The sequence below is a fragment of the Acartia tonsa genome, chromosome 13 (genome assembly GCF_053477335.1).
Source record: "Acartia tonsa isolate MP-2025a chromosome 13, ASM5347733v1, whole genome shotgun sequence".
Lineage (NCBI taxonomy): Eukaryota > Metazoa > Arthropoda > Copepoda > Calanoida > Acartiidae > Acartia > Acartia tonsa.
The window spans coordinates 4,375,289-4,389,683 of record NC_137272.1 but is presented as its reverse complement, the minus strand read 5'-3'; the positions used below and the strand labels follow the sequence as shown (position 1 = coordinate 4,389,683).

General features: G+C 31.7%; 1 protein-coding gene across 1 annotated transcript; it reads right to left on the bottom strand.

The window, feature by feature from the left end:
* Positions 1-776: 776 nt before the first annotated feature.
* Trx2 (Thioredoxin 2) lies at positions 777-12,780 on the bottom strand. The gene is made up of 6 exons (XM_080180830.1): positions 12,696-12,780; positions 12,097-12,152; positions 11,514-11,589; positions 11,070-11,156; positions 1,907-1,967; positions 777-904 (listed from the first exon to the last, which is right to left on the bottom strand). Coding segments are annotated over exons 1-6 (318 nt in total). The 5' UTR covers positions 12,732-12,780; the 3' UTR covers positions 777-902.
* Positions 12,781-14,395: the final 1,615 nt, after the last annotated feature.

Here is a 14,395-nt window from a genome sequence, read left to right as displayed (position 1 = left end):
GCTATAATTGTATTCATTGAATATTAATAAGTATAATAGGCATTTTTTTGATTATTACTGATACAAAGAATTTTTAACATATACAAGTATATCATACTAAAAAATGATAAGTTGTGTTGTAGACACGCAAAAACAACTAGTTAGGTTCATTTAACATCAAAAGCAGATACATTAGTGGTCCAAGAAGGGATTTTTATGCCAGGAAAATTTTGTCCTTATTGTAAAAAGATACAATATTTTCCTTTAATATTTTTTCCTTGAAATAAAAATTAATCCATTACACAGATATGTTTCTTATGAAACTAAATCAAACATGAACATTTTATATTTATAGATGAAAAAAAAGACAGTTTAACCCTTTTTGAACGACATATGTAAAAGCTTAGAATTACTACACAATGATAATGATGTATTTTTTTAATATTATTGATAGGAGTTGTTGATAAGCCCCATTGTTCAATGTTGGGAGACAATGGTGTTGTGACTTTGTGACCTGTGGTGAGTCACACAGTTACTAGAGTATAGTCGTGTGAGACATGGTGACCACCTGTGACGTGTCACAATGTGACACAGACAGACAGGGGGGGGGGGGAGGAGATACAGAAGGGGGCGAATTCTAGCATCATGGAGTTGAATTCTGGTGCCTAGGATACTGAAGGGTCGTGTGTGTATAGAAAAGCTTGAACGGAATTGCATTATGTTCACAAGAGAGGAAGTCTTAAGCTGAGTGGGAGCTTTTGTGGGGTGCTGCTACTACTGGTTTGCATCAAATGGAATTATTCTATGGGGGGCGTGGGGGGTACAGTGGAGGTATTGTGGCTAGGTGGTGGAGTGAGGTGGTGGTTGTGGAAAAGGGGTGTTGTTGGAATCACCATACTTTAACTAACATTCGACAATACAGTCTGATTTAATTCAAATCAAAATATTACATAATTTCATTAGCATCAAAAATTAACCTAACACTTGTAGGTTTAACTCATGAGTAAAAAATCATTGGTTTTTTTCTAAGGGCTGTTTCTCTTTCAAATCTTGATATAAGGCCTAATTTATGAATGACAATCACAATTAAAGAAGAAAATACGTAAATCCAAATGGTTACACTTGCATTATGTCAAGAAACTTTAAATTCATCAATTAAATTCCAAAAGGGAGGGGGCGGAAGTGACACTTTTTGAAACCAAAACTGAAAGTCAAAGGAACTCAACTAAATAAAGAGTTACAGCTTTGAGATTTCACATGGTAATTGCTATATAGAGGTACAATATGGAACTGTTAAGAAACGGCGGTGGAACCGCCACTCCCACCGAAATTTATTTTTATCTTTTCTCGCTATATTAGATAATATTTTTATAAAAATTTCCCTTATTTTTTCATATAAAAAGTGTTAAGTGCAAATATATTGAACGGCATCATACTTCTAGTAAACCACACTTCTCTTTTACTGCATTTGCAGCCTTCCACTTTCCTGTCGTTCCTTATATTTGCATTTGGAGAGAAAAGTCGAAAAAAATTCGGCGGGAAACAGCGGTTTTCGGCAGTAGCTGCGGTTCCGCCGCCGTTTCTTCACAGTTCCATATGATATTATACCTCTTAAAAGCAACTGCCACGTCAAATCTCAGAGCTGTAACTCTCTATTTAGTTGAGTACCTTTGACTTTTAGTTTTGGTTACAAAAAGGTTCACTTCCGCCTCCCCCCTTTATCTAATTGACTTGTTAAAATGTAAAAAACAAACATTAATTTTGAAAAATACACGCTAGAAAATGTTAATTCTTACTCGGATACGTACATCTCAGAATTAATCCGTTACCTATTATTACATGAACCATAAAATTATCCTAATTTACTTTTACTATAAGCCGTTTGAATATTTTGGCGCCATTTTTAAGAATTATTTTGAATTTTCCTATTTGTGAGTGTTGACAAGGTCCTTCAGCTTTTCCACATTGGCACCAGTCAATACAGTCACCTGAAAATGGTATTTGTGAGCGTTTTATATTTATTTCTGTAAAAAAATTAAAATAGGAGGGTGGGTAGTTAATTCTTTCCCTATATATGCTTAACCCTTTCAGGCGGTTCAAACCCTGAATATTAGGGTTGGCAATCCAGATCCGGGATCCGGAATCCACCCAATTTTTAGTCAATTTTTTAATCCGAATCCGGAATCCGTTTTTTAATAGCGGATTCGGATTCTTAACTGGTAGGTTAAAATTAGCGTCTTGAGTTTTTTCTTTCAACTCCCGCTTTTTAAAGGCAAAGATTATCATCATTATATATAAAATCTTTTAAAATCTGGTTCGATTCTCGGAAGTGAATTATAGAGAACACCAAGAACATTTTAGGACATATGTAGCACTTAATTTTTCAAAAAAGCCTTTTAAAATATTGCTAGAATTCGGAATCCGCCAAAAATAAGAGTCCGGAATCCGCCATTTTTGTTGACGGATTCTTGTAAGAATCCGAATCCGGTCTAACAATTTGACGGATTTCCATCCCTACTGAATATAACCTAGCCAAACCTGACACTTAGTGCAAAGTGGACAACCGCATAAAAACCTTGTAATATATAGAAGAAGAAAAATTTAAGAAGCAGCTTCGTAAATTTTAACAAAATTTTACGATGCTCTTCCAAATGCTTAAATTGTTGAAGATTGTTATTGCTCTGCTACTTTTAGACATGATTGTCTATAAAACTAATAATATACAAAACTATTTGAATTATCAAGGAATTTGTATCATCAAAGATAATGAATTAAAGAAAAAGTGTTTATTTTTATTAATTTTGTTTATCTTTCTGTAAAAAAAATCCGCTATCGTAAAAGAGACTAAATCAACAAATGTTAGGAATAGGTCAGTGGGCGATAAAAAATACTCCCCCCACCCCTAAAAAACTTGATTGATTCTGCCTTTAAACTTGAGGGATAAGAGTGTACGATAAAATAAACAACTCCAATGATTGTGAACAAAATTAACCCTTCTGTAGAATAAAATTATTGATAGAAAGGTTTTAACACTGCTGGTTTGAAACCAACCAATGAAAAAACTATAAATGTACCCAAAGGTTAAAAGCAAACGAATAAGAAGACGTTCTTATAGAACTTTGGGTACCAGTGTAATTTACAATGTCCCCTATCTTACCAATATGAGGCAAAACAATTCATAAAAACAAAATAAATGTTAGACTGCAATTTCAGGTTTGAAAGAGTTCAGAAATTGATTATTAATATTAACTGTTATACTAGATATAACTAGTGAAAAATCAAACATTGATCTATAATTTATTAGTTGTCATTTAATTTTCAATATTGTATATATTCATACTTTAATAGCAAAGCTGTTCTATATAATTCTTTATACGTCTGTATATAAAATAATATAGTCAAGATACGCAGCTAAGAAACTAATAGTATCTGTTTGTAAATCCGCCAAAGGCACTTTAAATATTTATTTTAGGGAAGATTTACATAGCTATGGGGTGGTTTTTGGCTATTTTTATTTCCACTTTACAGTCTTGGGATGGTTTTAAACTATTTTAAAGCTAACTTACTACCACCCTTTCGAATACAGAGACGCTGGATGCTATGGGCGCGGCTACTAGTTAAAACAAGGATGACAACATCCATAAAAGCGAAGCGCTGAAACGGTAGGACAAACGGACATTGACACTTGTATAGTGTCAGAACTGAATAATCAGAATATAAATGTATGAGAGTCGATGAAAAATTGTAAGTAAATTTGTTGAAAACTGCTTGATACAGAATAATGTTTATGGACATACTTACATTTTTAGGATTAATTATAGAGTTGCTTCGCTTATAATATTGTACTTTGTTGTCCCAAGAATCATTATACAAAAAATCAGATCAATCGGATAATTAGATCATATAAAAATTTGTTGTTAAAAAAGTAAAAAAATCAACATGTTTAAAATGGACGTACGGACATTTTGGTAATGATTATAGAGTTGCTACGCTTTCTAAATCGTACCTAATTACTGCAGGAATCACCCTGCAAAGTTTGAAGTCGATAGGACAATTCTAACATGCCTAAATTAACTAAAAAAGCTATCCGTTACGGACGGACCGACCCTAATTATAGAAAAGCTTCGCTTTTAAAAATGTTAAACTAAGTGAACGTGAAAAAGTATTTAAATTTTAGAGTCTGAGACGCGAGGGCATACTTCTGTTTATATTTCTAGTTTCCTTGACATTATTCGGCCTATATACAAAAATACAATCTCTACATGTGTTCACAGTTAACTTGACAAATATCTAGGTTTTTTTTTTCAAGGAAGTAAAACTCGTTTAATTAGGACAGTAAAAATGTTATATAGATGTGATAATTATCTACAAAGTAGAATAATGTCTATCCGTCCGTCTGAAGCTTATGATCTCGGTAACCACTGAACCAATTGGATACTACTACTCTGGTCCAGTCGTGGTTTTAAGCTATTTTCTTGGGGATTGGGACACCCCCAACCCCCCAAAGAAACTAAAAGCATCAAATTTGGTTTATTTTATAATATTTGACTTTTGCCCAGATTAAAAGGATGAAAGTCAAATTCTGAAGTAGATTTTACTGTGCTTTCTCTTAAAATACTTATCGAGCACTGAAACCCTCCACCTGAAATATGGCTAGGGGTTGTTTAATTTATATTCCTAATACAAACCACTAAAGGAAGATCTAATACTGCGGGGCTACTCAGTGCCCAATATAACCAAGTAATCAATAAAGAAAACCTACTACCCCCCCCCTCTACCCACCCCCCCCCCCCCCATCTCATTATTATTTCATTTGGATTTTTAAAATTGTTTTATTAACTTTATAAATAATAACTTTAAGGGGAAACGCCTATCTTTTTATTATGTCGTTATTTGTTATTCTAATAACAAAAAAAATATATATTATTTAAGTCTAATGTGTGTTAGACTTTGGGCAAATTTTGTAAAGATACACATTACACATGAACTCTTAATATGATAGCAAGGATGGAAATATTTATGTTTTGTGTCAGAAAAATAACAAGAGAAAAAGAAACATCAAAATGCGTTCATAGGACGTTTTTTCACTAATATACTAAGCTAAAAAAAAGTTATTTTGAAAGGAAAACAGGCCTTTGACCAATCCATGACATGAAAAAAATCATGATTTGAAAAATAAAGGAGCGTCGCTAGAAATGTACTATTACAATACATTACACGTGAACTTTTTTCCAGGATTTTTGAGAGAAATAAACGTTCGCGGATTTTTTTGTTTGACCGCAAAATGAAATAAAATATTCTAATTCATTAAAATTTTGGGTGTAAGTGATTTATTTGACCTCTATTTCTGAACATATGTTTGGGACAGAAATTCTTTTACTCCATTACAACGCTATTTGCTATTTACTTTGTATTTATCTTAAAAGTAGCCCAGCTACCTTAGAATAAATAAGATATGACAGTAAAATTGTCACTAAAAATCTGCTTAATGCAAAATTTGAATTCTAACTTAAGCAAAGTGCCACTGAGCAATATTTTTTTTGTAACTTACAAGTATTATTACAGGGAGATAGGCAGGGGATATTGGGCTGTTCATTACACTAGTCCCCAAAGTTTATAATAACGTCTTCTAATTCGTTGGCTTTACAACTTTAAGGACTATTATTGATCTATTGGTTCATTAAGTTAAGTGTACAGACATTTCAACCACCAGTTGTAATCTACAGAAGTGGTAATTTTGTGAGTCATCATATAAAAGTATCATTATTTTCCTTTGTCTTATCCCTTTAGATCCCTGAATATTAAATCATTTTTATTATGTTGTTTCCTAGGACATAGTTGTTCTGTTCTCTTAAAGTATGGGTTCAAACAGTATTTAAAACTTTCAAAGCTTGTGTTTGGCTTTTAAAGTTAATAAATAAGCTACAAACTACAGAGAATTTACTATGTATATTGATAGTACATTTTTAAAAAATCGTTCTTAGATTATATTATATTGCTTATACATATAGTTATATACTCTAGCAGCTACGCCTCTAGGGGCACTTCAGGGGGTGGGGGAAGTAAAGCCCCGACTATATTAAAGTTTAGGTAGTTTTAAAACACAAAGTATGAAAAAAAATTGTTGGGGATCTTTTTTTTAGGGGCGATTTCTCATGGAGGTGTGGTGGTAGCCTCCCCATAATAGTTCACAGGGCCTATATGAAGCTTCATTGTAAAGGAGCACCAAATCGGCTCAGCTGTTAGTAAGATCCTTCGGTGTACACACACACACACAAACAGATACTTTATTTAATTGTGAGGATTTCTATACTGATTAGAATTATTAGAACACTTCCCTGTTTTTTTTTCTCCATGATTAAGAATTTTTTAAGGCTAATGGGGATATGAGTAATCCATTGGACAAATTACAGATAGGGAAAAAGGAAAGAGAAAGAAAGCAATGCATATGAAGCGAACCTCAGGGAGGAAGGGAGGGGACAATGGGCAATTAATTCAATTTTATAGTTGTGACACTTTAAGGTTGAAAAACCAGATAATTCCAGATAAAACGAGTATTTCTAATAGTGCAACTTTTATTGGAAATTTATTCATTTTTTAATTAATTTTAATTCAAAATGCACCATCCCCAAATTCTACTTTACTAATAGCCTCTGATTATCAAGATAAAGAACTTGGTAGCAATTAATTTACTAAAGAATATTAGTTTTAGAATTTAGCGTAGAAAAATAGCATAAATCCATCTTAAGATTTTAATGATAAAAACAGTCTAAAAGGATTTCAGGACCTTTATGCATCTTCCCTAAAATGTAGAACTTAATCGGATCGGTAACCAAATTCTTAAGCTATAAATAAACAAAACTTACTACTTTTTATTGGATATTAGCGCAGCTTACTATATGTGTATGAGCATGTTATAAATGGACGTACGGATTTTCTAGTAACAATTGAGTTTTTATGGTTTCTAAATCCTAATAAATAATAAACAAGAATCCGTTAAAACAATTGTATTAAAAATCATTAAAATAACAACAAAATCTACTTAAATAATACATATATGTATATATCATATCACAATAGAATTGTTAGGTAAATATAAAACAATTGAATAAAAAATGATTTATGGGTATAGTCCCATTCGTGGCAACACCCATTAAGGGGCGATTCGTCGTATTTTCAAAATTGCTTGGGGCTGGAAATAGGAGAAAAGCTACTGTGAAAATACAAAGAAACTCCCCTTAAGGGGTGTTGTCACGAAAGGGGCTACCCTGATTTAATTACAACAAAATAATAAATAAAAATAAAATCAATTAGATTAACTTTTTAAAATCTAAAAAAATTGTCAGTTTAAGACGTACCTACACAGTTACACACACTAGGTATAAACAAAATAACTTGATTAAAAATGTTAATGAATAAAAAAGGTTGCAGAATAGAATGTCTCAAGGATATTTTCAGTTTTGTATTTAGATTTATGGTTCTAATTCTTAATTATATTTGGTCTAGTTACAAAAAATTTACTTTTTATTGATAAAGTATTAATAAAACATATTTTGGAAAGTATCAGATAAAACAAATTAATAAAAGTAAAATAAACTTCTAAATGACCCCCTTTTCAATAAAATTAAACAAGGATGACAACATCCATAAAAGCGAAGCTCTGAAATGGAAGGTCAAACGAATATTAACACTTGTAGATTGTCAGAACTGAATTAGCAGAATATCAATGCTTCAGTACAAACAATATTGTAAGTAAATTTGTTGCAAAACTGCATAAATAGATAATACTGTTTAAGGACATACTTAAATTTTTAGGACTTGTTTATAGAGATGCTTTGCTTATAACATTGTATAATAGGAATCAGTTTTCAAAAAATCTGAAGAATCAGATAATTTGTTATAAAAAAAGTTAAAAATTGACACGTTTCAAATGGATGTACGGACATTCTGGTATTGATTGTAGGGTTGCTACGCTTTCTAAATTGTACCTAACTATTACAGGAATAATCATGCAAAGTTTGGAATCGATAGGACAATTCTAACCTGTTTAAATTAACGAAAAGAGCTAACTCTCTGAGGTACGGACGGACCGACCGTAATCATAGAAAAGCTTCGCTTTAAAAAAAATAAAATTATGTAAATGTCAAACTACGGACCACCCCTACACGCTGCAGATACCCTCCGTGATGTAACTTAAATTCTTTCTTGCACGTTCGCACCATATCAATAACATCTTCTTTCAGGAAAGCTAATTTTCTCTTTGTTAGTCATCTGAAATAAATATTTTTTTAGTATTTATAGGCTTAACTGAAAGGCAAAAATATTAATTCGGAACTAATATAAATACCAATGAAATTATTACCTACTGCTACCTAGTTAAACAAGGATGACAACATCCATAAAAGCGAAGCACTGAAACGGTAGGACAAACGGACATTAACACTTGTATAGTGTCTGAACTGAATAATCAGAATATAGAAGTATAAGATTCGAAGCAAAATTGTAAGTAAATTTGTTGATAAACTGCTTGATACAGCATAATGTTTATGGACATACTTACACTTTTAGGACTTGATTATAGAGTTGCTTCGCTTATAATATTGTTCTTTGTTGTTCCAGGAATCAATATACCAAAAATCAGATCAAACGGATAATTAGATCACATAAAAATTTGTGGTTAAAAAAGTAGAAAAATCAACATGTTTAAAATGGACGTACGGACATTCTAGTAATGATTATAGAGTTGCTTTCTAAATCGTACCTTACTACTACAGGAATCATCATGCAAAGTTTGAAATCGATAGGACAATTCTAACATGCCTAAATTGAATAAAAGCTAAATATCTCGGACGGACGGACGTACGGACCGACCCTAATTATAGAAAGCTTTGCTTTTAAAAACCATAACTGGAAATTACTTTTGGATATAGTCCCTTTCGTAACATTGCACCATATGGGGCGATTCTTCGTATTTTTCACAGTAGCTTTTTTCCTATTTAATATTTATAGCCCCTGCGGGAGGCTCTAACCCAACGGGCCATTACCTAACCCTGTGGGGCAATCATCTAACCCAATATAACCTAACCTAACCTAGCCTAACCTAAAATAACCTATAAAAAGCCATTTTAAAATACGAAGAATAGCCCCATATGGGGCGATGTTACGTAAGGGACTATTCACTATTCCCTTACTTTTCTCAAAATTAGGTACCTAATAAGAATGAAATGATAACTGAAAAGCAATCTTCTAGCTGTTAATAATTAGTGACAAAGGTACAGTATGATTAATAATGTCAATCTGTATGTCTTTCCCTTCCTAACATTCCATTAATTACAACATATTTAAATTTCTATGCTTTGGTAGTTGTCAACTTTGTTTTGATAAAAAATGTATATATACCGTAACCATTTTGTTGTTCTCCTGGAAACCTAGGCAGTATCACATTTTCTGCTTGTTTGCATTTTATACAAGATTTCATCTGAAAAATAATAAAGATTCTTATAGAGTTGCTTCGTTTTCCAAGTCATACCTAATTGTTATAGAAATCATCATGTAAAGTTTGAAATTGATAGGACAATTCTAATCTGTTTAATTTAACAAAATGAGCTAACCGTAATGGACAGACGTACGGACAGACCGACCCTTAAATTATAAAAAGCTTCGCTTTAAAATTTTTATAAAATCATCACTAGACTAAATTTTATCTTGTATTGTAATTAGCGTAATTACTACCTTATAACTCATTTATTTTAAATTTTATTAATGAACGATATTAAAAGCAATTTAATTATTAATTTTAAAAAAATAAATACAATAATTTCTATAATCATAACTGCAAACAAATATTCCATAATTATTTTTTCATTATGATTTCAAAACAATTAAAGTAAAAATTTTCTGTCTGTTTGTTTATTGTTTACATTTTTATTATTGCGCTAGTTAGCATAAGAATGCCCCGTCATGTTGCATGATTTCTCGTGACGTCATTCATATTTTAGTCCCCAAAGTCAGTAAGAAACTGCTAAATTCATGCACATTCCCTTTAAGCCAGTCCCCAAAGTCTGAGACTCCTAAAATATGAATATTCGATCCATTGTCCCCTCCCTTCCTCCCTGAGCGAACCTACTCTAAAAGTGTCTGTTTAAAGAAACGATCTAGTAGAATAGCTATTGTCGGAATGGTGTACTGGACTTCTGATACCCTAAGTTTTATAATCCTTATTCCTTTTAACTAATAATTTAAATTTGCTGAAGGAGTCATTTTGTATCGATGTAAATCAATTCATCGTTCATTGTCTTATCCCTTAAAGTAACTTCACTTTGTAAATTGTCATCCTTTTTGAAAGTCCAATTGTGCTAATAATCAAAACATAGGTCAAAAAGAATGTTTTCTCTCCAAAACTTTTGCAAGAACAATTGGCTTTATAATGAAGAACAAAAATTTGCACTTACTTAAACAGACAAACGAACATACTCCTATTATGGAAGTTTTGATGCAAAAAAAAGTTAATTTCAAAAACACCTGCGTTTTCTCATCTTAAATTGAAGGAGAAAATATGCACGTTAATTGAAAAAAAACTGGACTACTTTGGGTTTCAAGTTTTATGTGTTTCTAATCGTTTTTGAAAACTGTACTATGGGTGTGAATATACAAATACTTTTAAAAAATGTGTTCAAAGTTTCTTGTTATATGTTCCTTTTAGCTTTTAAAGATTAAAACCCAAACAAAAAGAAGAGATTTCAATGGGCTGTTTAATACACCAGTTCCAAAAGTTTACAATAATCTTATTCGTTGGCTTAACAACTTTGGGGAATTTAGTAAATTTTGGTTGATTTATTAAGTAGTATTCAAACGTTTCAACCACGAATTGTAATCTACACAGTATATAAAGATTTAAATACAGATTGGTTAATGGATAATACCAAGGTCAAAAACGTCCAACAGTAGATAAGCTGATAAGATTAACATACATACAATGCGAGACAGAAAGAGACAATAGAGATAAAAAAAAAGAGTTTTGTAAAAATAAATAATAACAAACCAATCGCAATCAATAAAAGTATCCAAAGTTTTTTTTTATAATAACTGACCTGTTCCCCCTTCTTAAGGAAAACAAATGTGGGCATGGCAGTTACTTTGTACTCCTCAGCAATGTCCTCGCACTCGTCAACGTCGACCTAGGATATAAAATAGGATACCAAGATGGATAGAAAATAAGATAGCAAGATCCATAGAAAATAGTATAGCACAATGGATAAATAATAGGATAGCAAAAATAGAAAATAGGATGGCAAGAATAGAAAAAAGGATAGCGAGATAGATAGAAAATAGGATAGCGAGAGGATAGAAAATAGGAAAGCGAGATAGACAGAAAATAAAATAAAAACTGTATAAGTAAGTAGAAAAGAGCATAGAAAGATTGTTGAAATTATGATAGTAACATAGATAGAAAAAAGTTTATCAAGTATGATAGAAAACAAAAAGCGAGATAGATAGAAAATGGGATATATAGACATATAGATTTTAATAGATACCTTTAGGAACACGACGTCCTCCATTGTTTTGGACATTTCTTCCATGTGGGGAGCAATCATTTTGCAGGGGCCACACCTACACAAGGAAAAAAAAATAATAGTATCGTGTAGAGGGTGGGAATTTTTTTTTATTATTCTTTGGTGGTTAGGAAGGGACTGTTAATTATATTGGTACCCAAAGTTTTATAACAACATTATCTTATCCGTTGTTTAAAACTCTAGGTAATTTAATTGAATTGCATTTGTTGGTTGATTTTAAAAAATTCAAACTTTAACAAATAACTCCAGAAGGAAAGTTAATTTTGTCACTGATCGGCCAATATCATACCCCTTAAGATCTCTGGTAGTTAGGTTTCTTACATTTTTTTGTGTACACTTTGTATTAAGGTTCCAATCGTTAAAATATATTAAAGTAGGATATCTGTCATACGAATAATCAGATTTTGTGATAATGATAATTAGGATATGCTTTCTGATAATATGATTAAAGATTATACCATTGAATGTAACTTCATGAAAAATATTTGTTGCAATAGTAGTCTCAAAAATAGTCAATTAACACAAAATAATACGTATTTCTTACCATGTTGCGTAGAAATCAATGACAATAAGTTTTTCTCCTGCCTCCTTGACGCAAGCCTGACATAATCAAGCATGCATTAGTAGAGTTTCAAACCAGTTCAATTATTCTACACACAGTGCCATGTCCGTCTGTCAATCTTGCCAGAGGAAAATATTTTTTATTCGGCTGCTACTACAGATATCATTTATGATTTTTAAAAAATATTTAAACTGGTGAGCAACCATAATATTGCTGTCTTTGTCCGTCTTTCCATTTACAAGACTATACTGCAAGAGAGACTTTTTAGACAACTTCAAAACCAAAAACGCATCCTCTCCAAAATAATGATTGTAATATTAGTATTACCACCCCCCCCCCCCCCCATAAATATATCTTCACTTTCACGCTATTTACTTAGAGACATTAAATTAGAGGGTTGGTTGTCTCATGGGTGTTACTTAACCCAATATCCCTAACCCGGGTGTTAGAACTGGCTCTCATATTTATCACAGGTTGCTCGACCCAACATTAAAGTGTCGTGGACTGCAGTCTCGCCCATATACGAAGTAGGGATGTTTACTGTTGATTAATATCTCTAAAACTAATGCATGTTGTCCTGCCTTGAAGTCATCAGCGTCCTGCACCTTGTGCACCATTATGTAGCTGGAGTGATAATTTTAAAATAAATCTGAAACAACAATACCTAAGTTATTTATAACTGTACGAATATCCTGTATCCTGTATGTATATCAAGATCTTTAGTACAGCTGAACCTGTTATTGGTTTTAATCTTTTCAACGGGTTGTGGGGAATTTGTACGAAAATTATTTGGGGTCAAAACTAAATTTTTGTATCTGAAAAAAATTATTTACCTATCCGAAAATGTTTAAAAATCTGATCCAAAAGAAAAAGAAATTCTTGACAAAATAAAATAAAATATTGAGAGGGAAATTAAATTATAATTATAGACAAAAAAATTAGTCAGGGAGAAAGGGTACATTGGGATGCAAATTAAACTGGTACCCAAGTTTTATAAATAAGTTCTCATTTTTGTTTGCTAGGTAATAAAACTAGATCTATTAGGAATCAAATTTTGATTGTTTTAATAAAACTTGGGGTGTTTAAACTTAATTAGTAATTATTTTAAAACTTTGGGAGAGGTAACTTTGTCTCGAATCATTGGATGCGTACATCAACTTATCACCCATGTAATATTCCTTTAATCCCTGGAATATTTGTTCTTAGATGCCAAATATCTATCACTATACCACGAAAATATAATGCAACATAAAGAAATTTAATTTACTAATCAACTTTACGGTCTGTTGATTAACCGAAGCAACACGTCTGGTAATAATTTCTTTCGGGTGATTCTACATTTAGACAAAAAGAAATTTATGGTTGATTAGTTCTCCTAGTGTAGAATGTAGATGTATACCTAAGGGAGGGCTAGTTTTGTGAAGAAAAAGAATGACAACATCTATAAAAGCGAAGCTCTAAAATTAAACTGTATGACAAACGAACATAATTACCATTTAGAGTGTCAGAACTCAATAAGCAGAATTTTAATTTATAATTATAAACAAAATTGCACAAAAACTGCTCAAGCTTATGTTTAAGGACAAATTTACTCTTGAACCTTGTTGTCCTAGAAATCAAAATTACCAAAAAACAAATTAATAGGTATAATAATTTGTCAAAAAGCTTAACATAGACAACGGACTTTCTGTCTAAGTGTTACAGAGTTGCTACACTTCCTAAATCGTACCTACCTCTTTAAACAGGAATCATGCAAATTTTAAATAAATAGGACAATTCTAACATGCTTAAATTAATGAAAAGAGCTAACTGCAACGTACAACACGATTCAATGGTCACCAAATGCTGTAAGACATGCCTAACCATGTAAAATAAATATATTCCTCTACCAAAGTTAAACATAATGATTACCAATAAATTATTTATGCTTAACGCGTTCAGCATTAATAGATCCGGTTTAAACTAGCTACGAAGTTATTAATTCACCTTTAAAATAATTGAATAATAGTCATTTCTCGCATCGTATTTTAAACAGCTTTCCGCGGATATAGAATGTACGTACATTTTTATATTCGTAGAATTAAGCTGGATATAATACGATGCTAGACATGCTTTTTTTCGTATGGATGAGAACCAGTGCCTATCCACCGGATTCGAATGAATACGAGAAAAATATTTAATTAACCTGGTTCGTAGGTACTTCATTACGCCTTTAATTCCTACGACGATTAGGTCAAGTATTAGGTATTAACTTTGTTTTTTTGGCTGAAATTTAAAAACA